This window comes from Endocarpon pusillum (assembly GCF_000464535.1).
Source record: "Endocarpon pusillum Z07020 unplaced genomic scaffold C698727, whole genome shotgun sequence".
Taxonomy (NCBI): Eukaryota; Fungi; Ascomycota; class Eurotiomycetes; order Verrucariales; family Verrucariaceae; genus Endocarpon; species Endocarpon pusillum.
In genome coordinates this window covers 145,980-171,421 of record NW_006913508.1, presented here as the reverse complement: position 1 = coordinate 171,421, position 25,442 = coordinate 145,980, and the positions used below count along the sequence as shown (strand labels likewise).

General features: G+C 48.4%; 6 protein-coding genes across 6 annotated transcripts; 3 read left to right on the top strand and 3 right to left on the bottom strand.

Annotated features, from left to right (window-relative positions):
- Window positions 1–2,443: 2,443 nt before the first annotated feature.
- EPUS_02256 (uncharacterized protein) lies at window positions 2,444–5,269 on the top strand (the record flags this gene model as incomplete). Its single annotated transcript, XM_007787739.1, has 2 exons — window positions 2,444–4,885; window positions 4,955–5,269. The coding sequence occupies 2 exons, from the start codon at window positions 2,444–2,446 to the stop codon at window positions 5,267–5,269; spliced, it is 2,757 nt and encodes a 918-aa protein (XP_007785929.1).
- Window positions 5,270–9,535: 4,266 nt separating this feature from the next.
- On the top strand, window positions 9,536–11,733 carry EPUS_02255 (uncharacterized protein; the record flags this gene model as incomplete). Its single annotated transcript, XM_007787738.1, has 2 exons — window positions 9,536–11,427; window positions 11,487–11,733. 2 exons carry the CDS (start codon window positions 9,536–9,538, stop codon window positions 11,731–11,733), a joined length of 2,139 nt encoding a protein of 712 aa, XP_007785928.1.
- Window positions 11,734–14,555: 2,822 nt separating this feature from the next.
- Window positions 14,556–15,632, bottom strand: EPUS_02254 (uncharacterized protein; the record flags this gene model as incomplete). Its single annotated transcript, XM_007787737.1, has 5 exons — window positions 14,556–14,737; window positions 14,918–15,087; window positions 15,137–15,260; window positions 15,312–15,434; window positions 15,497–15,632. The coding sequence occupies 5 exons, from the start codon at window positions 15,630–15,632 to the stop codon at window positions 14,556–14,558; spliced, it is 735 nt and encodes a 244-aa protein (XP_007785927.1).
- A 502-nt stretch (window positions 15,633–16,134) lies between these two features.
- Window positions 16,135–18,474, bottom strand: EPUS_02253 (uncharacterized protein; the record flags this gene model as incomplete). Its single annotated transcript, XM_007787736.1, has 1 exon — window positions 16,135–18,474. One exon carries the CDS (start codon window positions 18,472–18,474, stop codon window positions 16,135–16,137), a length of 2,340 nt encoding a protein of 779 aa, XP_007785926.1.
- Window positions 18,475–19,066: 592 nt separating this feature from the next.
- On the bottom strand, window positions 19,067–20,293 carry EPUS_02252 (uncharacterized protein; the record flags this gene model as incomplete). Its single annotated transcript, XM_007787735.1, has 5 exons — window positions 19,067–19,258; window positions 19,312–19,626; window positions 19,675–19,731; window positions 19,781–20,015; window positions 20,121–20,293. 5 exons carry the CDS (start codon window positions 20,291–20,293, stop codon window positions 19,067–19,069), a joined length of 972 nt encoding a protein of 323 aa, XP_007785925.1.
- Window positions 20,294–24,342: 4,049 nt separating this feature from the next.
- EPUS_02251 (uncharacterized protein) lies at window positions 24,343–25,372 on the top strand (the record flags this gene model as incomplete). The annotated part of the gene is made up of 4 exons (XM_007787734.1): window positions 24,343–24,424; window positions 24,473–24,869; window positions 24,920–25,072; window positions 25,123–25,372. 4 exons carry the CDS (start codon window positions 24,343–24,345, stop codon window positions 25,370–25,372), a joined length of 882 nt encoding a protein of 293 aa, XP_007785924.1.
- Between the last annotated feature and the right edge of the window lie 70 nt (window positions 25,373–25,442).

The window sequence follows — 25,442 nt, the reverse complement described above, 5'->3', positions numbered from 1 at the left end:
ACTTCAAAAAGGTACTATACTGGTATGGCAGCGTGACCTCATATGCTTGCCTTGAACATGTTGTCCGGTCCACATCTGCTAATTTTGTGCTGCGAGCCAGAGGTCGTGGAATGTTAGCCAGGCCTTACTCCAGATCAGGTCTGACCTTGTAAAGAAACTTTGGTTACCCCTGAGGTCAAAAATTCCATCGAGGCATCTTCTCCTTGATTTATTGCATCAATCTGATCTGTATGAACTGCCGATGCTTCCTCAAGATCATGGATCCAAATATGAACGTTTCTACTCAGGTCGATTAGGTCAGCATCCTCTCTGTACGGCGGTGCGCTCATCACCGACTCCATTCGGTCAGCGATTTCTTTGGCTTGCGATAGCTCTTCCAGTATAACTTGGTTGTCATCCGGGTCGTTCAGTCCAGATTTTGGCTGTGATGACTTTAGCTTGGCTTCCTGTTGAACCACATATATCCATAGCCCAAACATAGCAGGATAAAAGTCTAAAGCATTCACTGCGCCAGGGTTTTGTTTGTAGAAGGGATACTGTACAATCAACCTCTCATAGTACCTTTTTGCGTCTTCGAATCCTTTTCTTGAGAACCATGCTTTTGGCCTGTCCGAACCCGTGTACTGCTCCGGGGAGGATGGACCGGATTGTTCTTGGCTTCTGTGCTGCTTCTGAGCATCCTGGCGTAGTAATATCTCGGCGCCAATGCCCCATCTACATTCTGCTCGAACATCAACTGGCCTACCTCCTACCTCATCGCGCAACATCATGCCCAGTGCTTTACCGGCGCGCGAAAAATCTTGCTCTAGCAGGGATCGGTGTAGTATGGTCGTCATGACAGCTAGATGTTGTTGATGCAATGACTGGACAACCAAAGACCCGTCTCTTTCTACATGGGAAGTATGAGCTGGTTTTAGTTCCTGCCGTAAGTCGTAGTCGAATCTAGAAGGCCGCCATCTGTTGGTATTATCTGCATGAGGAAAGGGATGACCTTGCAATGCGTCTCCCACAGGTTGGCCCGCAACAGCACACTGATAGATCTCGTCAGGGGTAAGCACTGCTGTGACTGCAGACCGTCGTGAAGAGGATAAGGTGCCTGGGGATCCGGTGTAGCTGTCGGGTAGCAGTGCATCCTGCCCTCTCTCCTGCTCGGAAGTATAAGAGCCTTGCCGTTTGCGCTTCCTTGAGCGACTGGCATTGTTCCTGATTTGAGTAGGGCGATGGAAGGAATGCAAAGGCAGACTGAACATGGTCGGAATGGGCAGTTACAGGATAATGTGTATAACTGTGCCACAAGATAGCCACGCAGCTTCAACAGAAACACTCAACATCATTCGGACTTAGTTTGTCAATGGGTAAACCGAACAGTTCTCCAAGTTGTGTGTTCTGTTTGAAGTAGGACGTGGCCATCTTCGTCAAGATTTATTGTGGTGTGGTAGTCCAGCTGATCCTGCCTGTGTCACATTCACGAAGCTCTTTTCAAGGCCAGGCGTTGATAGGCACAAGCAGCAAGGGTTAGAGATGTGAAGCAATGCTCAGGGACAGCGCAGGCGTTAGAAATGGCAAGACAGCTGCAGGATAATTGGCCCAGACGGCCCGGAGGCCGTTGTGCTTTAACTAAATCGTATAGTGCATTTCTGGTCGGCTCTGACAAGGGTTAGCAAGTAGGCTTGAAGTTTCGGGCGCTGGTGCAGGGTGCTACAAAGTGAGGGAGGAGTGCTTCTAAGGCACTCGTTTCAGATGTCTACCGTGTTGGGAGGCATTACTCTATCACAAGCATCCCTATCTGAACGACCATGCCAGACAGGCAGTAGTAGTGACTGACTAGGTGACACTATTTTATTTAGGGGCCATCCTCTGTTCAACTTCAGCTAAGTTAGATAGCCTGAGCAGCCAAGATCAACTCCTTCCATGAACAAACATCACTCAACACCGTCATCCAGCTCAACCGAACCTCACTCTCCATCGTGATATACTTCGGAAGTATCCAACACTCTTCCCGTATCGTTTTGCACCTTCCACGCAATCTCCGATCACAGGTATCACCTCACAGCATATGCAGATACTGCCGCAGCCTGCATGATCCGGCATCCGAAACTCCTCTCAACTTCCACCCTTCTTCCCTCTGAGGATCAACCTTCTTCTGTACGAGGCCGTTGCGCACTTCTACTAAGACGGTCGCAGGAAAAGCACATTGTGCGATCGAGAAAGTTCTGCTCAACAGCACGGGTATTGGTGTTTGTGTCTGGGACGACGAGACTGTCTCAGCCCTGGCACTTTTCCTTGCCCCAGAGTACTTAATGTAGGAACACCCACCACGAGAATCAAACAGAATTGCACAAGGCTGCAATTTTGCTGTAAATTGTGGTCTAAGGCAAAAAATCTGCACAAAATGATGCACAGCTGCTAAACATCGTCATCCACACAGCGAGCCGCCACCAGAATGGGGAATTCAAGCTCATCCCAGGCACCCAACTTCTTGCAAAGACATCCTAGACGGTTCCGACAGCTTCTTTCCGATCGTGGTGAAAATGACCGGCTGCATGAGAGCGAAACTACAAACCCATTACCAGTCCGCCAGCGTGCAGAGCCAGCAACAAGCCTTGACAGGCTACGGCAAGAAAGTCGGTCCGAGGTCAACATTTACGGCACGTTTAGAAGGCAAATATCTTCTCAGTCAATAACAGTCGAGAGAGAAACAGGTGAAACAATCGGAACAGATGCAATTGTTTATGAGCAGGAAGAACGTCCGTTGGTGAATATGGAGGACCTAGGAATGCGCGATGCTCCTATCACACACGTTGCTGCGGCACCGTTGGCAAGAAGGCAATCCACCATGTCCCGGCTAGGTTCAAGAATGCTTCCAAGCGCAGTGGCTCGGGGTCTCTTGAATAGTGGAGAGGAGACAGCTGCCGAAGGCCGCGCTCATCGGATGGGTCTTTCTGGAAGACGATGGAACGAAGAAGAATTCCAGCGGTTAGGTGATGGTAACAGATCTCGCCGCACCATTAACACAATCTTCAGAACATCAAGAACAACAACCTCGAATTCAAGGAGGCATACAATTCGAGGCCCGTTCCCAACACAATATTCGAGCGGTCAGCCAATCGGAGATGAGCCAGAGGAGGTAAATACTGCAAATGTTTCACCATCTTCAGATGTGTCTGCAGGTAGCCCTTCAAGTTCCGCACGTAGGCGTGCTCGATTAAGCAGGGTTGTTGATTCGCTATCATTTCCCATATATAGTCTCTTCAATCATTCTGCGGAGTCCTCAAGTCACCAGGCAGCCCCGCGGACGCCCCCCAGAAGACCCTCGCGAGTTGCGTTTGCTGATGACTCGGACCATCTGCTTCCACCTCTGTCGACTACGGATCCTCGACTTGACCTTGATGATGCGCCCCATGAGTTAGACGCTGTTGAGCCCGAAGCTAGGAACGTTTTGTCAAACTCGCGACTGTCACAGAACGGCATGCGACGTCTTCCCCATGCCTTACGATCTAGATCAACAAGACTGATTCGTCGTGGCGAGCACCCGCCGCTATCGCAAGTTCTGCAGCTCGCCGCTACGAGTATTGCAGCACAGCTTTCTGGCCACCCCAGTCCCTTGACATCTGGCATAAGATCGATGGGTAACGATGCTCTCGATGGCCCGATACAGAGCTTTGTTCGCACGCTACAAGAGGCAGCGGATGCTCAATCCAGTGAGAATACGAGTCCCAGTGGTAGTGCAGACGGCAATCTCCCACCAGTCAATTTCCTGAGGGTGTTTCAATTTCCTAATACTGAGCCTGCGTCCACAATGACATCCTTGTCTGGTAATGCTGCGGCTCCGGATCACGCTCCAGTAGAGAACCTAGACGGCATGACTGCAGGAACAAATAACGAGCGGACAGTAACACTCGTTCTTGTAGGGGTACGATCCATGCCATCAAATACCGAAGGCTCTGGCGAAGAAAGCAATCTTGGCCCAAGCCTTGATGCTCTTCTCAGTATGCCCTTCTTCCCTACCACCAACGTCCTTCGTAGTGGTGCCTCTGGTGCACTACTCCGTCGCTCAGAAGCCAGATCAAGGTTGAATAGTCGCCGAAATTCGATGACAAGTTTTAGCTCATTTCCTGCGCAGTATGACAGCCAGAGACATCACAGGCCGAGAAACACCATCAACCGATCTTCAACAGAATCATCCTCACCGACTGCTCAACCCAACTCAGTACCAACATTGTTGTCAGAGAGCCCACCAGGTCCTAATCCACCTCCTTCGACTCCCGCAGATGCTCGATCTGGAGCTGCAACACCCAACCGTCGGCCATCTTCTGCCTCCGCGATCCATTCTCCCATCCTCCCTCACTTGAATGAGCATCCATCGATCATGACAGACGAACGTTCTAGAGATACTTTCCTGAGCACTGCGAGGCAGAGGCGCAGAAGCGACTCAGAATTTGCTCGACGCCCAGAACTGAGCTCTGGAGCCACTCGTCGTAATGGTGTGGTTGAACCCGACAATGCCCCTCCTGGGGGAGGTCGCAGTTGGCTAATCTACGTGGTTGGTACGAACGTGTCGCCTGATCACCCAGCCTTCACAATGCCAACACTGTTTACAGACAGTCCATCCTACGAAGACATGCAGTTGTTGTCCACTCTCCTTGGACCGGTGAAGCCTCCTGTTGCCACTCAAGATGATGTTGTCTCCGCTGGAGGGGTCTACAATTTGGTGCAGGGGCCAGAAACTCTGGTTGGCCAGTCATTGACTAATGACGGAGAATCGACCATCGCAATACTCGCAGGTGACCGCTGCCTGATTTGTCTCTGTGATTACGAAGCGAAGGAAGAGGTTAGGAGATTGGGCAAATGTCAGCACATGTATCATCGCGAATGCATCGATGAGGTGAGCTATCTCTCAGTGCTAGTACAAGCTAAGGTAATGACTAACACAACTTCTAGTGGCTCACCACAGGACGAAATTCCTGTCCAATGTGCCGAGGACAAGGTGTTGACGAGACGCCGTCTGCACCCCCGCAGCCTACGACCCCCTGAAATATGTCCTTGCTATGAGTCAAGTTTAAACAGGCTAAGAGTTAATCGGATCCGACTCAATTTCCAAAGCAGCAGCATCGCATTCATTGGCGCTCAGCATGGGCACGGTCTTGTGGGCGACAACGACTGGTTCACATTCCAGATCAGGGCTTCCAGGTGTCGAGGCTTTTCAGCGTACATATTTGACATTGTCGAGCTTTTCCTGGATGGCACTGCGGCTGGGCAAGGGTCATAGGGTATGCGGTAGCAAACAGAAAGGGGGTTAATGTGCAAACCACGATCCGAATACCAAGGAATTGTTGACGAGCCTCACGTTCCGTTCTCTCTTAAAGGAGTGTTATTTCCAGGGTGCTGCAGCGGCTCAGCAGGCGTTTGCGATCATCCTCTCCAATCGAGCAGCTATGGTAGGGAGGAAAACCTACTAAGATAGTTGCTGCTTAGCTGTTGTGCACAGCCCTTTTCGTGATTAGACAGACAGACTCGCTTTGAAGGGCATTCTGTTTGTACTCAACTTGCTAACCGTGATTGCGTGCTTTGCACTGACACCCTCTGCCTTCCTGTACAATTTGATCCATCCTGACGTTCAATCTCACCCTCCGATGTAAGGACAAAATGGTCATGGTGGCGTGGGCCTACCTCACCTCCCTTTTACCTCACCCCCACTGGATCGTAACTCATCCTGTGTGAATAAGATATGTCAAACCAAACTACATGCATGGGAGTATAATGGCGGCTATTGTTAACAATCAGTAATTCTACAGCATCACGACTCATGAAGCAACCCACTGCACATGCTGGACTACAGCCAACATCGCCTATCGTGGGAAAACACGGGTGGACGAGCATATGGCAGAGCATGGCCAGATAGAGAAGAGTGCAGCACCAAGGTTCTTAACTTACTAACATATGATTTCTTCGTGGGGAGGTTGGTAGATGTACTTTGAAGATGATGGGTGAATTTGAATGGTGCAGAAAGCCGTTATTCGGATGAACAAGCACGGCAATGTTTGAAAGATAAGACCTTGCGGTGAGAGTGTGACTCACTTGTCTCAGTGAGCCTCAGCTCAGAGATGTACCTGTGGACCTTGTCTTTCACCTGAACAGAGGGGAGTGTGGCAAAGACCCTCAACATATTAACTAGTGTAAATGAAAATGAAAGACAAGAATATATGCAAAACAGCATTAGATCATGAGATACCCTAGGACCCGGGCCCCGAGCTAGTAAAAGAGGAACATCATGAACATGCCTGGGATGAAATCATCTGAATAGAACAGCTGTGGCGACTGTGAAGGTCTGCAGGACTGATCTCTTGTCCGGATATGTGCCCTAGTGCAGCAATGCCAGATTCGCCACAGCTCCAAGACATCAGACCTATGCTTAGATGCGTTCTCGTCCATCATAGGTCTGATGTGGATTAGCAGTGCAAGATGTAGGACGAGGAAGAAAATTTAGCGCGGAGTACAACAAAGAGACAGCACAATGTTGATTGATGGATGTATATCATGCCATGAATGTTTGTTTCAAGATGTCTCAACGACCATGCTCTATTGTCCAGGAACACCTAATATGAGACCTGCAGTCTTAGTACTTACGCGTCCAATGAACCCTGAAGTTGGACATGGCAGTGTACCTTGAAGGTGTTTGGGACTGTCACTCAATTGGAACAAGCGAAAGATCGGCATTTACATATTTTCTGAAGCACATCTATTTCCTGTTTTGGACAAGATTACAAAAACTCCCATTCTATTTTTGGGGCTTCCAGTCGTTTGGAATCAGATGTAGCCCTGCCGGAGATCGAAGATTGCAAATCATGTCCTGCCAAAAGGGCCAGACAAGAAATCATCTTCAGACTAATCAGGGACACTCCCAGGCGATCTGAGCCAAAACTGCCACTGACCTCAATTCAGACTTTTGGGGATACTCCGGTACCGGGCTGCAATATTCCTAGCACGGCGCTGGTATTTGTCCCTCGAAACAGCTATCTTACGTAATTACTAAGCCGATCATGAGCTAGCTGTATTGAAATAAGTCATTCCTATGGATACTGACAAGACAAGCTTCGAGAAAGCGCGGTGGCAACGTAATTGTTACTAGCCGCTCTTGGCACTGTGGTAGGGGTAGGTACTTCTGCCTCGTACCATAGTAGTTGTACCAATCACAAATGGTTCTGGCACAGAGGGACATGCATTGTAGCGGCACGCCTGCAGAGCAGATTCATGAATCATACAATTATACAATCATAATATCATACAATCATCCTGCAGTCGGCCCAACCCCCCATCCTGCCAGAAAACCCGCAGTCCAGATCTGACATGCGAGTATGTTGTTCATGCGTTGCCATCGCTATATCTCCACATTACCAAAGACAACCGAATGTATGGTAACCAATGGGAAGCATACCACAACAGCCAAGGTAATGATTGGCAAAGCCAACGACGCTTTGCTATGCGCTTGTGCCTGGTCAGGAGGCAGTGGCAGTGCAGGATGTTGTGTTCCTGGCAATGAGTCTCAAAAAGATTCCAAACCTGCGTTCAGATAAATTTCAAGCTGTCAAGCCCAGAGATCCGCCAGCACGATGCTGATCTCCCGCGTGGGTCATACCCCAAACATGACGCAGGGAGGCTGTGCAGATTACTTCATTGGGCAACATATCCGGAAAAGTGACTTTCTTTGAAGGTCTGGAACGAAAATCATGGCAATAGATCTCAAGATCTGGTTTCGATAGTGGCACCACCTGCAGATAATTTTGGGAACAATGCCTTTCCATACCCACCAGTACTCCGTACTCGAGCATTCCTGCGGGGGCCCAGGTTTTCCACTGCAGGCTTGCAACTGACACTTTGACACTCGGAGTTCTACCACGTTGTTGTGGCTTGACCACTTGAGCAAAGAGCCTGTGGCTTCATGGTGGCAGGCCACCCTCTTCCCCATTCCTCCATCAGGGCTCGTTTCAACGCCGCTCGAGGCATGTTAGAACTTCTCTGTGCGTGAATCTTAACCGTTACCGGGTTAGGTTGTGGTGTGTCAGTGTCATCTGGCAGGGATCACGCCCCGCCGGGACCATTCGTGCCCGATGTCGATCGAACCAGAATTAGAACCCACAACTATCTTTGCTACTTTGGGTTTGGCTCTTTTCTATAGCACTATGGACCTTGACCCTGGTTCAGTGTCTGGCTCTTTTTTTTTCTCCCACATCTTCTGCAATTCCACCACGAACCAGTATTCGGGGTTATCTTTTCTGCGAGTTCATTGGCAGTTCCTACTGCTGCGCCTTTCCCGCGACCAGATCCTGGACAATTCCCATCCATGATAGCAGATCTGCCAAGCTCCGCTGACGTTCGAAATCGTCCTCCTCCCACAGCTACATTACCGCATGCGCATAAAACATTGCTAAATTTGTGCTGTTCTCCGGCCTCAGCCTCTGTACCCTGTCATTCTTTGGGCCGCTGACTATCAATCAACCCTCTTCCTGCAGATTGCACAACCTAGATCAACAGGGGCCGGGGTCGATCCGATCTCAACCCAGATCCTTTTTTACCTCTAACTATATCTGCAAGGACTTTCTAGATCCACCTACAGCCTACCACTACAGGCCCGGAAAGTTTCACAACCGGACTCAAAGCTCAGGAAAGATTGCTGCGGAATTGGGATTTTGCTGTAATTGTTTACCAAACACCTCGAATTTGCCACAACAAGGGTGAAAACTCACATCGTCTAGCCCTGTCGAATCCCATCAAAGATATGTTTGTATGTCGTCTCAATCCGAAACAAGCCAATTGACCGTCTGGACTCTCCCGCTAATTGGGTACAAAGTGGTCTCACTTCGGGACAATCGCTACATTGGTTACTACTTCGGGGGTTGACGAGGAGCCAAGCTGGGCATCTTCACAGTCCATTGGTTACATCACGATAGTGTGGCCTTCTTTGTTGGGCATACTCAAACAATCTGCCCTACAGGGGCAGTCTATGATCGACGAATAGCATATCTGAAGGATCAGCCGTCTCTTAGCGCACGTTTTGCGCCGCTCTCGTGTAAGCAAACTGGGTTAGACTCCCCTCGGTTGTTTCACGGATTGAAATATCAACGACGAGGACGGTAATTCTGCTCGTGCTGCGCACACAGAGATCAGCAATCATTAGAGCTGTTCTTAGGATTCGTCACCTTGACGGCAAGACGTCACAAGAGTCAGTCTCAAAACAGATCCTTTCAGTGATACACAGTTGCTAAAACTGTGAAACCCCTTGTCACTACACCATTCTTTTGGTTGACCTTTGGGTCTAACTTGTTCACGGCTTTTCGGCTGTCAACTTCCCGCTTCACCAACGGTTTAGGCGCGAGCTTAACATCCTTGTTTAATCTCCCCTTGACGACCAATAGACCTCTCTAGGACGGTTCTTGTTGTAGCAGAGCTGCAGGACCGCTCGGACAGTAAGTAATCGAGCAGTCTTAGGTGATCAAGCATCCGCCCTTGAATTCGGTAAAAGGATAAACTTGCCACCATGCAGGGCTACTACTCCCACATGATGACTAGCACCAATGTCCCTGATTATGTCTTTGGGAATGGTAATACATATTCATATTCATATTCACTCCCTATAAACAATACTGTGCCACCAAATGTCCCATGGCTGTTTGGGCCGCAAACAAATTTGGAAGGAATCGCCTTCTGGTATCGATCCGATCAAGCCGAGCTTATGCCTCGACGACAACACATCTTGAAGAACAGGCCAAACTCTACGCCTGGGGCGGACTCCGTAAAGCATCGTCGGACTCGCAATGGATGTTTTACCTGCCGCAATCGAAGGGTCAAATGTGATGAAGCTCGGCCCATCTGCGATCGTTGTCGCAAGGGAAATAGAACTTGCGAGTTTCCACCACCGGTCAAACCATCAAAGCGGAAGCACAGGCCTTCAGGAAATCAGACAGTTTCGCGTCCCACCGGCCCAACACCGGACGAGGACGATGGACATTCAAAGGGTTCGGAAACTGCTCAGAACGCTGATGAACCGAGCGCCAACGCTGCAGATGCTTCGAATCGCCCATCTCCGGTCGAAAAGGCGGAAACAGAGGATGATCATACGCCAGTCAAGCCTAAGGTTCAGAAATCAGACTCTTGTTCAAGCGCAACCAAATACAAGGGCATCTCACCATCTACCGATGAGTGGGAGTCCATCTCAGCATCGGCCACACCTCCTTCGTCGCTCCGAAGTGGGACTTTTCCTTCTTCTTCAACCATAAGTGTGCCAGACCGCAACAATGGACCGCTCCGTTGGGCTCACCTGCCTGCGGACCTACAGAAGTATTTACAGTACCAGCAAGACTTCATGACCTACTATCATTACTTCTTCAAGCTTGATAACAACAACTTCCTCCACAACGAATTTATAGACCTCGCTCTAGAGAACGAGTCCCTCTTGTATGCGGCAGTGGGATTTGCAGCATATCACCACACCCTCGAACAGCCAGATGGCAAGTTATCAGATTTCCTCGGCTATTACAGTAAAGCTGTGTCCTTGCTAAGATTCTCGTTAGAGGAAGGACAACAGAGAACAGCAGCAACATTCTTGACGATTTTACAGCTGGCGACATTTGAAGAATACCTGGGTGATTGGGTCCATCTTTGCGGACACCATCGGGCGGCACATCATCTTCTCATAGAGCTATACACTCCTCAAACAATTCTGCAGACCGAGACCGGTCGACAGATTTTTGCGTGGTACTCACGATTCGACGTTATCGCCGGCCTCATGGCTGGGAACCAGACTGTTCTTGGTCGAGAGTGGTACATCGAATTCCAAGCGTATTACGAAGACCAAATCGACCCTGAAGATGTCGACATCGAGAATAACCTGGCGGCTGCAAGTGCTGCTACTCGTCTAATCGGCATGGACATGGCTGCTTTGTTCGCTCAGCTACCTCAAGGATCCATTAGCATTCAGGAGTTCACCGTGCAAAGCGAGAAGCTATCACAAAGAATTCTCCATCTGCGGGAGAGGATAGAGACACTGAACGATGGATACTACACCGTGCATGAGTTCCCAGACCAACATCCTCTTGGTCCAGATGATATAGTCGACCCTTACAAGGCAGGGGGTCTTTTCAGAGATGTCTTCTGGCCGCTCAACTATCTGTGGATTGATTGGTATGGTATGTACCAAATGCACACCCTGCAGACCATGACCATACTTCAGCGACCTTTTCCGCCAATAATGGAAGCCCTATCATTAGACCAGTGCAGGATCTTCGAGGCCATAGAGAGATGGCCCGCCAGTCCTAGAGGCAGCATTTTGGGTGCACACGAGAGCCTCGGTATTGCAGCTGTTTTCATCAAGAAGGACGAGAGGCATACGATGTGGTGTAGAAGGAAAATGGCCATTATTGAGCAGAAAGGGTAGGCCGTCGAAAAAATGCATCTATACCGCCGCAATCAAACTAATCAATTTCATTTAGATACATGTTCCCTGCTACATTCCGCAAGAAAATGGCGGAGATGTGGGCTCTGCCAGAGATCAACCACTGGTGGCTTCCCAACGACGAGGGATTTTCACCTTTACTACGAGAAATTCGAGCGTTCAGTGAACAGAGAACAAGTCTTGAACTTGACGAGTCGAGTGAAAAAGTACGAGATATTAGTGCAATATTCTCTGGTTTAGATGGCCAGCTACAAGGGAATACTTCGAACCTCCAAAGCAGTTGAAGAAGTATGATGGTTCATCTTTTCCCTACCCGAGACCTTTTTTCGGCCGGGCAGGCATTCTACCGGTGACAGCAACAAGCCGAAGACCTCGATCTTGAACGCAGCTACGACACAGCAGCGCCTTGGGAATAAATCAAGGCCTTTGAAGAATATGACACTCTACGCAACAACAAGAAAGAAGTCGTTAGCCTACTGCCAAGTGGGATATGCAGTTTAGATGATCACGATTTTATGCTGATGGATTTCAAGCGAGCAAATGATGGCGGCGCAAGCCAGAACACCCGTTGCAAACGACACTGCGATTGCATCTACGCGTTTTAATGCTAATCAACACCTTCTCCGCAGGTCGCAGGAGGATATTCTTCTACTACCAGCAGGCTTTGGAATGGGGTTACCGGTTTTTTAAGGGGGCAGTGGCGCTGAGCTTAGCCAGCGTTGGATTGATGTCCGTTACCAGCCTCGGGTTAGCTATAGATCCGAACACATATTTTAGCTCAGGGGCAAAGGGGCGTCTTCAAGATATTTTAACAGGCAGTATCATGTGAACAAGGGCATATGGTGGCTACACTTGGAGCAATTGCAGACACACATTTTAGTTGCAGACGTGTGAACGTCTTGATTGGCAGTTCAACTTGCGGCCACGGAGAGACACCAACCCGACTGTCTGTGGGAGATCTTCCGGTGGGCTTGCCTGAGAAACCATTCGCCGAGAGAACTATTAGCCAGCAAATATAGCTTGTTCCGCTACGCTGTGAATGGCAAAACGGGGGCGTCTCTCAGGCTTCTGTGAATCTAAGATCGTGATGGCTTAATTAGGCTAAAAGGGGCCGTTGACTTGGCGCAATCTTGGCATCCGCATCAAACAGTTTCCTGGTACCGTTCTCAGTACGTACTACGGCTACAGGCCTAATTTATGTACCCGCCTTGTTGAAAATGCTAGTATCCGTACAAAACGTACTATGTAGAATCGAGTATTGATGGCCCACGGGATGACCCAAATAGGACTAGTTTCTAGAATCGAGTTTGCATTCCATTGGCATCTACAACTGTTTCACATCTCGTCTGCATCGACTGAAACAGCTCCTTAAGATAGTCAGAAGGCACAGCAGCTCGTAGCTCATCGTACTTGTGCAGAGTATCTCTATCGCGCTCTGTATCTAATTATTCATCTGATGCAGAATTCGCAGAATGAACAGAATTCGTGCAATATAGCGACAGCGATGCTGACAGCGGTATGTATGTAAACAAGGCATTTGTAAGATATTTTGCCGGGAGGGGACCCAAATTACGTAGTAGGCTTGTAGTCGTAGTAGTACTACAAGTTGTAGTAGTAGTAGTAGTAGTAGTAGTAGTACACTCACTTCTCTTCAAGCGTATTAGCTCTGATTCGCCGCTCCTCACCTATCTTTCTTTCTTAGTACCCACCGTTGTAGCCGCATCGCCTACAGAATCATACTACATAAGCAGCAGAGTTGCTTTCAAAACCTACGCCTTAGGTAAGTCAGGTGTGTAAGCGACCCTCTGTCACGTGCTTACTCTACTTGGCAACAGAAGTGAAGAAAAATCTGCTCCGCACTCATCTCGAGAGGACATTTTATCAGTCAGTGGGTGTGGGTGCCTCGATCCAGTTGTAGGAGGACAGGTGCTTGACGTCAGTGATTAACGCCAAAGTAGGAGTGGTGAGGTCCAGGAGATTTAGGCGAGAGATCTCGGCTAGGGTAGCGGATGCCATTGCTGAAAGTTAGGCGCAAAACGACCATCTCATGCGCGTTTCCATGCTATCTGAATACCTCATCAAACTCCTCATGCATGAATTCTCGTCCAGCTGCCAGATCTATGGACACTGGATGAAGATATGGACAGTGAGGACGAGGAAGTATTTAGTAGTAACATTTGCAATGAAAACATGTTCTGTGCGCAGTAGTAATCTCATGATAAAGGTAAACAAGCATTCATTTTGCGGTCCCCTTTTTTTAATTGCACAGGCTTGCCTGGTAACCGCTGCGGCTACAAAAGAATGAGCTCGATCAGTCACGTGATGATTTCAGGCTCAGCCGATGCTGCGCAGGCATCCGGTCTGGCAGAACCTGCCCACCATGCATTATCATGGATACCCGGCGATGAGGTCTCATCCTTGGTCCTATGGATATTGTTTTCTCTGTCTTTTGTGCATGCTCAACCATGATAATGCTCTCGAGCAGGGACACTTACGGCCAGAACTACTGCCCATGTCAAGGGCGATGCGAGCCACCGCCAGAAATGGTGGTAGCAACCACTCTGATGCCAGGCCATGGAACCGATTAAAATCTGTTCGTTCAGATTGTGGTCTTACTACCTTTGCGCATCGTGATCGATACGCTGGACTAGAAGGACAATGCATGTCCTGAGCAAGCATAAAGCTCCTTCGGACATTCCATACCTTTGCTCGAATGTGCTGACGTGACACAGGTTGCAGGTCGATCTTTGGCTGAAAAAAATGTCCCTCAATACGGACTGCTCTGGCGGGCGCCTTCCAGCAGATCCTGCTCACCTTTGCTCAGCTTTCCCCTGCTCAGACCGCTCTGTATTGGGCTGCGGCCAACCGAGCAGCGGTCGGTGGTGGTGGAACAACGAAGCGGGCCAACGGCCAGGGTCAGAGGAAAGAGTTTTGGGTGATGATACAAAAAGCATAAAAGTGGATGAGAAGCACGAGCGGGACCTGCCTAAGAAGTTGCTGTTGGAGGCGGTCACGCAGGTGAGATTATCACCTTCGTCTCCGACTCCGTCACTTGTTTTCTAATGACGAAGAGATGGATACGGAGAAGACGCGTGTAAATGATACGTTAGTAATTATGCACGAGGAACAGAAGAATGCCACAATCGAACAGGGGAAGCTGATGAATCGCAAGGCTATGGATGATCCTGGTGACGCCAGCGATCCAGACCGGACGGGTGGGGAGTTCCGGGACGATTGCCGCTCGCAAGACGGACACAGTTTCGTCCAGGTCATCATTGTTCACGCCTCCTGAGAGCGATGATGAGCAGGATCGCACGTCCATCGCACCCTTTCGTCCCACCAGACTAATCAGAAGCTTCTAACATCATGTCCAAGCACTCGACGAAACTGGCGTTGTCGAGGCGTGGAATCCTTGCTCTTCCAAGGTTATGCAAGATATCTTTTGCGAACATCTAATTAAATTTTCACCATTTCTAGCATCAGTAGGAACAACAATGATTCCGCTAGAGGTTAGCTCGAGGTTCGTGCAGCTAGGCTGTCCTACTAACTTTTTCATCCTAGGAGACAAGGATGCTATGTATCGATGGAGCTGAACAGCATATTCATCGAATTTTTCGATGTCCCAGTCAACATCATTCCTGTAAGACGTCAGTACCATACGTTACAAGGAGGATGTTGTGCCAGTACAACTCGCTCACAACAAATGAAGAAGGCCCGTTCAGCCAGTCCTCGTCGTCCATTTTCAACTCATCAACTGGACGATTAATTGACACGACTATGACCGTGCAATCTCGAAGACTCGTATTTGGGACTTGCCCTAAGATTAGTCCACATCAAGTTCTGAATTATTGTTGTTTCGTACCGATGTTGATCTGATATCTTTTCGTGTTAAATGCTGTAGGCTTCTGGAGTTCCTTCAAAATAGGAATAATCTGGTCGTATCGATCACGACCTTGCTTCTCAAGGTGGGAAATGGTCGGTAAATCTAGACCATTGTACTCCATCGTGTTAGTCTCGTTGATTGACATTCTGGACACATAAACATACAGCATACAGCATACAGCAAATAGCCTAGTATCGTCTCGATCTCGCTAGAGGGCTGGCCAGCGAAGACGGCATTCTTTTCACTGTCTCTGAACTTCTGGGATAGCACTCCGCTTATCGTGAGTGAGCCTGTCGACATTCTTGGACATCTGATGCGCTGTGAGGCCTTGGCACTTGGCACTACATATTCTGTGTATATATGTCATCTTCTGCAGGATCAATCCTAGACTCCTAAGCATCACACATCTGGCATATCATACCATTCAGCTCCACAGCGCTGATGAAGTTAACTTTTCAAGAGAACGTTCGTCAAGGAGTTGCAAATATGTAATAATGCCAAGATTGCAAGGCAGCATTTGTCGCCAAGCTTGAAGACGCTTAGCCCCTCACTTCCTGTTTTTCCACCTAGTAATACCGGCCTGACACGCATCCAGGCATTTTCAGCGGTATTGAGCGTGTAGATGTGAGCACAGTAAACTTAGAACATTTTGCTGTTCTGGTTGAGGTTCATATGCATGCTCTGAGAAGTACTTAAAGATTAAATTCATTTCGTAGAGGAAGTGGGGTTGCAGGCAGACGGTGGGGAGAGGTGGGATGCTTGGTGATACAAGTAGTACGCCACACGCCACGTGTCCTTGGTGCTAAGCGTGGCTGCGTAACAAATCTAAAATCTCTAAATGGTTGTTGATCCTAGCCCAATCTGCCGCAGTCATTCCGCGACTGTCTCTATGGTGGACATCGACATCTTTGTGTTGCAAGATCAACTTGAGAGTTTCCATCTTGCCGTTAGATGCCGCAGAGAAAAGAGCTGTCCAACCATCATTACTTGCAGAGTTTACGTAGATGTCCGATCTCTGCAGCAAGCACTTGGCAATATCTTTCATGTCAGAGCTCGCAGCCCATTGCAAAAGGCACCTTCCGCCTGCGTCGCGCTGGTTCACATCGACACAGGGACAACATAACAAAATCTGTACTGATTTGGGGTAGCCTGGGGTATCTACCGCCCATGCCAATGGAGACCAACCACTCTCGTCTGGTGCATCGGCTGCGTCGGGAAATTTCCTTACAAGGTATTCTAATACGCTCTCTTTGCTGTCGTCGATTGATTCCGTGGCTTTGATGCTGTTGGCAGCCCATGAAATACTGTTTCGACCGTGTAGATCTGTGCTTGTAGCGTCAACCTTCCTGTGATGTAGGAATCTGACCACGTCTAGATGGCCTTGTTGTGATGCCAGAGATATTGCATTTCTTCCAGCATGATCCTTGACGTGGAGATCTAGACCGGGAAAGCTGAGCAGCTCCTTCAGGGTTGACAAATAACCAGCATTGCTGGCATGATGCAGCGAGGTTTGACCTTTGTGATCGGTACAATTAACGTTAGCTCGGCCATCCTTACGTAGAACTCTGACACATTCGATTGAGCCGTTGCGACTTGCTGCTATCAGTGCAGTTCGACCATCTGTGTCAGCTTGATCTACACAAATCGATTTGTGCAAGAGGATCCGACGTAGTATCTGCACGTGGTCCGCTTCTGCAGCGAGTACCAACGCGGGTTTACCATGGGAATCTTGCTTGTTTGGATCCACATCACTAGCTTCTAAGAGAAGGTCGCAAATTTCTTTGAAGTTGCCACGCGTAGCGACAGCTAGTGGCACGTTACGAGTGTTCACGGATGATACCGGTACGCCATGTTCCAACAGTAGTTTAACGGCGGCATAGCTACCGCGCGATGCAGCCCAAAAGAGAGCAGGAAAGAGCATCTGTGGCGTCTGTAAGTGACCTGAACTGTTGAGTAGGACTTGTACTATTTTGTACAGGTCAAACATTGCTGCAAGAACGATCGAACTCGAGTCACCGAACGAGGGCATCTGGAGGTACGATTGATATGCTCGATACTTGTACCAATTACTAGATCGACCAGCGACACACGACACAAGATCGAGGCCCATGGTAAGAAACTGGTTGTCCAACATGCTTCCACATCTGGCAAAATGATATGTCCAGTTGTTTGCTGCGTAATCATACGCTTGATAGCGCTGTTGGATATCCAAGCATCTTTCATTCCCAAGGCTCTCCTTGTCCCTGAGGAATTGCACTTCCCCAATTAAAAGGCTCGTAAACATGTCTTCGTCATCCATGCGTTGTCGATCAGAGATAGGACTCTGGGTGTCCAAAGAAGGCGAATCCAACCTTTCAATATCGAAGAGATCTGCAGGAATGCTTCGATCTAGCAGGTAGGTCATGCATAACCTAGCACAAAAGAAATGTGCTTCAGTCGGGTCCACGCCATGGCTGTTACAGAGAGGATGGAGAGGTTGTTGACCGAGTAATAGAAAGAACTCTCTAGCCGTAGAATGGACAAACTGTGCTGTGCTTTGTGGAAACCTGACCAACGGGCCAAGGGCTCTCTGGATGCTTCCTCTAACAGCATTTTCGTCGTCGGCCGTCATTGTTAGCGTGCATTCTCTGTCCTCTTCGTCGGTCGCGGTTAGAACATTTATCTCCGTAAGTGACAATGGTCTACTAGACACAACCAATAGCCGCAGGTAGCTTTGTAAAATGGCCACCTCGGTTGCGGGAATTGGAGGAAGGTATTTGGTGTATGCCTGCTGCAGGTCTTCTGGCGTGTTAGACAGAATTCGTACAAGGTCAGCTGCTCGGTGTCCCAGACCTCGCTGGATGTGCTTTAATACCATATCAAGCCACAAAAATGAATTCTCTGCCATTGACATGAGGCGGCCTCTAAGATATTGACCAGCTGCTTGAGAGCAAATTCCTCCTTTTACCAACTCCGCTACTCTAGTATCCACGAAGAGATGTATGTCGTGCATCATGCCTGCTGACCGATCCTCCATATTGATATGGTGGTGCTCAATAGACTCAGAGGGAAAGCTCCAGGATGCACAAATCTGTGGTTGACCACTGATGATCATTTTGATTTTTTTGAGTTTCGTGAGTTGACTGCTTGCCATTGAAGACATTGTCCGTGCAATTTTTCGAAATAGTCGTGACCCCAGCTCTGCATCACATTCATCCAAGGCGTCAATTATTATGTAAATGCACTGACAAGGTAAAATCAAAAGCACTTTTTCAAATGTTCGCCACATATCTTCAAAAGATGAATCATACTCTCGCTTCGCTGTACCGTAAGTTGTCTTGATTTGACAAATCACTTTCTTCCTTGACTCCGCAAGTTGGAGCACGAGATCCCGTAACAGAGATCTCCCGTCGTGCAAGCCTTCAACATCTCGGGAGCAGAAGAAAGAGCAGACAACGTGCTCAAAATGATAACCGTAAGTGGTATCGTACTGCTCCTTGAGATGCTCAACTAGATAATTAGTCAAAGTCGTTTTTCCGGAGCCCGCACCGCCAGTAACCCACAAAACTGACGACTGCTCGCCATACAACCATGAATGATACTGTGCGGTTTCTACGGACCACGTGCAGGTTCCCTGAACTCGATCATCAATGTCAATGTACCGACGGGGGCCAATCGATGCGAGAAACTCTTTTTAGAGATAGTCAGAGCTTTTTCGACCTTTTCAGCACTAGGTTGAGCACCGCACTACGCTTTTACGTACATTTTGGTGATTCCGCTGGTTTCGGAATGGGGTTTGCTATCTGGCGAATCCACCGCCTGAGCTCTCCAACCACTGCCGTAAATCCTGGGTCCTCGTCATAGGCAAATTTTGTCATATCCATATGGTTCTGTCGGATTGAGATGGGTATATAGCCTGGCACTGCGGCGGATTCTCGAGGAACGACCTGGGTGAAGTAAAATCAGTACTTGGTCAGGCTTGAGGAACTTATCTACCCACAAGTCCAATTCCAGCCAGCGGTAGCTCCTCAAAAAAACAAGTGATATCTACAGGAGGCAATTTCTCTTGATTTCGCGACCGGATCATGGTGAAAAAGCCGTCCTGAACACGTGCAAGAACCTCAGTCTCCCGTGTTAGGACTTCTAGTATTCCTGAATTTGTTTGCTTAATCAACCCAAGAGCACGCGCCAGCATTTCACCCCACTTGGCAAGCCCTGCCCCTCGATGAGGCGTTCCAAGGAAGACGATGCCGCGACAGCAGAAATAAATCTGCTTCAGATGTAGTTCTGGTCTTTCTCGTGCATGGATGAGGGCCTTCCGGAAGTGTCAGTATGTCATCTCACTAACCTCAGTCTAACTCACATCTTGACAAACAGGTCCACCTAAACTGTGGCACACAAATATGATTGGACGTTCTTGCTTAAAATCATATTAGTTCTACCATTGTGGGGGATTTGGATGTACTCACAGTGTCATCCTTTTCGCGATAGCTCGCGAGTGCTGTTATTAAGTTCATGGTATGGTTAGCGATGCGATTCTCGGATACTACACCACCGAGGTTCACTACGTTAGCATCATAACCGAATGTTAACACACGAATGTTGGGCAGCTCGGTCGGCAATAAAGTCTTCGGCCAAGGTTCTTGATTTTCCAAAGCCCAGGTCTTTTCACGATCTCCAGTCAATCCGTGAACAAATACAATGCTGCAGTTCCGACTTTGTCAGCGACGAATCAAGGTATCCGAAGAAGAGAAGAATAGATTTGGGAATCGGGTATGGCTCCAATAGGTAATAAGATTTGCGACTTACTCAACGACGCTCCATTGAGAAGAATATAGCGCTTTGATGCCGACAGGAAAGCTCTTTTGTGAAGTAGGACCCTCCTTCTGCAAAGCAGCAATCTGGGGTCTTTCGTCTTTCGTCTCGCCGACATCGTTCGAAATCCAGCGTTCGTGCAACTTCCGACCAAAAAGCCGGCGCATAATTGCTATGCCGTGCAAGCAAAGACGAAGGATAGAGTGTAGAAACCATAGCCTTGTGCGTACTAAGGTATTCAATCGGAATGTGGTTTTGGTGCAAAGTCTGGCGAAAGCAGAAGATAAAAAATTGTGCGGATCAACGTGGCTTTTCTATGATTCGCGCATCCTGCATCACAGGAGTTTAATTGGCTGCGTTGAGATAAGCAGCTTCACAAGGGGATATGGCTAGAAGCGAGCCGCGGCAAGGCCCGAAGCTTGGCGCCAAAATTTACGGGACTTCTTAGATCCCCCTTCTTCATTCCTCTGTTTCTCTACTATACTCACTCAAATCTAGGGAACAATGGATTCTGAACAGGGAAATAGACGCCGCGTCTGCCGAAAGTCTTATTCGATTGATCCTCCTTCTCCTGCGGCCTCACGAACGCCAAAAACGATGCTTGATACGCCGCGCCGTGCGCGCCTTCTTGCGCTGACGCACGCCATACAGCTGGCAAATTGCATCGTACAGAGCTATTTAAGATACATAGTGTATCTAGAACAACTGGCTATCGAATTCTTCAAGAAGGAACTGCGCGCCGCAGCGAGAAAATTCACAATCGAGGTCGCAAAAAGATACTTGCTCCACACGAATGCGAAGCTATAGAGGCTGTGGAAGATGCGAATTTTGGCTTTGCTTTAGCAAGCCACTTTAGGGTGGCAAAGGCTGTTGGTATAGCTAATGGCTCTGAACGTACAATTCAAAGAAATATGAAGGATTTTGGTGTGGGGACCTCTATGGCTATACAGAAAAAAATGCTCTTACAAGCACATCTTGATGCTTGAATTATAGCATTTAAGAAGTTTCGATAGTGTGATGAGTCCCATTTTGCCACTTGCTTGCAGCGACAGGCTCGATTTCATCGTCGCAAGGGCTATGAGGCTCGAAATGCCCTCTCAAAGACCCGCTCTGAACGTACAATTCAAAGAAATATGAAGGATTTTGGTGTGGGGACCTCTATGGCTATACAGAAAAAAATGCTCTTACAAGCACATCTTGATGCTTGAATTATATAAGGATTTGAACGTCAATATTAGCATTTAGATGCATTTAAAAAGTTTCGATGATGTGATGAGTCCTATTTTGCCACTTGCTTACAGTGACAGGCTCGAGTTCATCGTCGCAAGGGCTATAAGGCTTGAAATGCCCTCTCAAAGACCCAATTTAGATTGAAGCGCCAAAATCAATCTGTGCACGTGTACAGCGTTATTAGATGGAATTTCAAGGGTCAGCTCCACTTCTATACTGGCTCTGGTATAGGGGGACGCCTTGTTCAAGCTGATTACATGGTTATTCTTCAGCAAATCGTCGCTTCTGATTGGGATAAGAATTGCGTTTTGATCGAAGATAATGATGGGCCTCATGGAACCAAAGGCAAGGGATTTAATAAGGTCAAAGCTCTCAAAGCCCGCCTTAATATCCAATGGGAATCAAATCCTCCGAATTCGCCAGATCTCAACCCTATTGAGACTATCTGGAGGATAATCAAGCAGAGGTTGAAGTCCAGGGGCGTTATCTTCGAAGAAGCCATTTTGTGGCGCGCTATTCAAGAGGAGTGGGATAAAATAACCATCGAGGAGATTAATAGGGCTATCTCAACGATGCCAGATAGAGTAGCTGCCCTAAACGAGCGAAATGGGCGCCCTATCCCCTATTAAATAGCCGTGTAGCATAGCAGGAATCTGAGAAGTCCCGTAAATTTTGGCGCCAAGCTTCGGCCCGGAGGACGGTGCCAAAAATAATGATAGTTCTCACCCTCCTCACCCACCCAATAGCTTCAAATATCAATCAATCAACAACCACAAGCTGTATTAGATCTCTGAAATGCCTAGGCCTAACAGAACAAGCAGAAAAACATGCGTACGATTAACCAGTCATTTAAGCCACTCCCTGCGTCTCCGCGCAAGCCATCTACTATTGTTGACACACCGCGACGTACGCGCCTTATTCGCGACACAGAGCTTACAGCATGCAAATGGCCTCGACGTGGGCTGTTTAAAGCCCACAGAGTCCCTGAAGCTACTGGCTATCGAATCCTCAAGTCCAGATCCGCGCGCCGTACAGATTTAGTACATAACCGTGGTCGAAAGCGGGTCCTCGCCCCCTATGAATGCTAGGTAATAGAAATAGCAGAGAATTTATCATTTCGAAATAATACTGCTACTCATTACGCCAATGCAGCCTCTCTTGGTCTGGCAACAGGATCTGAACGCGCGATTCAAAGAAGTATAGCTGAATTTGGAGTGGAAGCCTATCGCGCAGAGCAGAAAAAATACCTTCCAAAATCAACAATGATGAGCGTATTATCTGGGCATTTGAGCGTCGACGATATCAGATTTCAGACTTTCAACAGTATCGATATACAGATGAATCTCATTTCAGTTGTGGTCTACAACGACAGGCTATATTACATCGTCGACGAGGAGAAAAGGCTCGTACAGCTTCGATAAATGTTGGCGAGAATGAATAGTATGTACCTGACGTGTACAAGTGGACTTAGGAGAGAATCCAAAGATCTTACCGCGTGCCAACGCACGGTTGTATGGAACGTAAGCCGAGTGGGCTGCAGCACGCTTGCCATACTGTTGCTGCCGCTGCCTTCCGTATGTCTCGAACATAGAGGCATTACTTTGTCACCTTCTGACTTCCTCTCACTAGAAGCTTATCAACGCTTTCTAATGCTATGACCACTTAGACAGAACGGCTTAAAGCATTTTAGAATCAATCAATTGGCTCGTCCATGGTACCACCACATCGGACGACTACAGATGCTGCACTCTCGAGTCACTGTTTCAGTCCTCAATGACACCTTTGAGGATGCTGGATGTTGACAACTTCGTACTTTCAGCAAAGCGTTTGGGCTGAATTCAGCAACTGCCGCGGGTGGATGACTGTTTGTGATGCCTATGACTGAGATATCGAGCAATCCTTCAGCAGGTGTATGCACCTCTCCCTTAACCCGTTCGGAGCTACATCGTAATAATCAGCCATGTGCAATTTTCTTAGGCTGCATGGCTTCGATGAGCATCCACCGCACTGCCGTAAAGTAGCAGTAATTATCATTGGCTCATACAAGGTGCCACCGAGAATCGCTCAACTACGTAGTAATGGGAAGATTTATAGTCGGCGAACCACTCTTTTGTATATGGATGACGCGAGGGGTCAGAGGTGCACGCTAATTACATAGGGTACGACATCAGCTATCTTTGGCGCAAGACATATCACGAGATAGTCTACCAGCCAGAATGTCCAGTCCAACCTTAGGAGCATTCCAAGCTGCGTCGAACGCGGATAAGGACCAATGATTTTGGGGATCACTTTCCAGTATTGTGGATATCATACCAAATGCACGCGCATCGCTTAATTGCCCTGTTAGACCAGCTGCTTAATGGAGTAGTACTACTTCAGCCGCGGGATTGAGGCTTAGCATGTCTTACATGTTACTATATAATACCGAAACAAGCTTTAGGGACCCTATCCAGCTGCCACTTCCTAGCAAGATAGCCTTGCTCTAATAGACGGAAGGCTGAGATCTGAACTGGTCAGGCAGCTGGGATACCCGATCGAAGTTGGAATGCAAGATGTGGCCGTGGATTGTTGCTAAGTCAAAAGTTTCGGGGCTATTAATCTAGAGCAAGGTACTTGATATTAGCTGAACGATTGAGATCTTATGCTCCCTATAGGTGGCAACGGTACTTGAAATGTCTTAGTAGTATGAAAAGGGTGGATCAGCCGGATGGTTTAAAGATTGTTAACCAGGTACGTTCAAGTTGCTTACTACTACGTAGTACGTACCTACTAGTCTAGTTAGCGTACCCGATCATGCAGCCACCCAAAGACCTCTATCCTTGGCACGGCAATTCTCCAACTGCTACGTACTGGTGGTCGTGCCAGCTTTACAATCCGATATAGGCAGAGAATGTCATGTTTATACCCAATTGAGAGTGTCATTATACAGTCTCAAGCTCACTCCACTTGATAGCTCGCCAATGAAAATTGTCTTTTAATGGCGATGATGCCCAGCGCAGTCTCTGGCAACCCCTACGAGAACGACCCCGTTATTGAGCAGGACCTGATAGATCCCGATGGCAAGTCATGTCCTCTGTCAGGCATGCAAGGCGAACTCACACTGACCTGAGACTCAGACAATGACGCAGATGATCCTGTTCAGATCATATCGGATCGTGCTCCACTGACAGGCAACATCCACTCGTCCTCCTCTCGCACGCCCGTCTCTCAAAGCTACCTAACCTCCTCCATACCTGGTGAAGATCGAAGAGCGCCGCAAAATACGATCGACGAGAGCGTTTGGCAAACCGTGTCGAGAGACTTGCTGGCAGTATGGGAGAAGATGAAGCAGGTGCTGTGGCCTAAATATCTGCTTGGAGGAATGCTGCAGAGGGGTGGTGGAATAGCTGCTGCAGAACGTGGAGAAATGGACGGATTTGGGAGAGGCCTCCGTGGGATGGTAGGAAGGTGGCCAGACGCGGATGGTATCTTACAAGGGGGAATGAGTGAAGGCCTCCGAGATTGGGATTTATGGTATGCCGTGGAATCAACACAGGTTAAGGAGTGCTAACAGATTATGATAGGGGCCCTCTGGTGTTTTGCCTTTTACTCAGCATGTTCCTCTCGATAGCAGCATCAAGTGCTCAGGGAGATCTCATCTTCTCGGGCGTTTTCTCAATCGTATGGATCGGAGAAGCAGTTGTAACCGCACAGATCAAGCTTCTGGGTGGCAATATGTAAGAACTTCTAATATCCTCATCAAGCTGTCACTGACTATGTCGTCCAGCTCGTTCATGCAGTCCGTTTGCATTATCGGATATACCCTCTTTCCTCTCGTCATCGCCGCTCTCCTCAGCGCCCTGGGCCTTCCCTCCATTGCTCGCATCCCCGTTTACATTGTCCTTGTTGGTTGGTCATTAGCAGCTGGAGTCAGCATACTGGGCGGTTCTGGTGTGATCAAGAATCGGGTTGGTCTCGCGGTATACCCATTACTGGTTTTCTATGTTGGCCTTGGATGCCTCTGTTTCATTAGCTAGATGGGGCATGCGGATGCCCAGCTCAATTGATCTGGAATTACTAATACTAAATTAGTATGTGAACCATGCG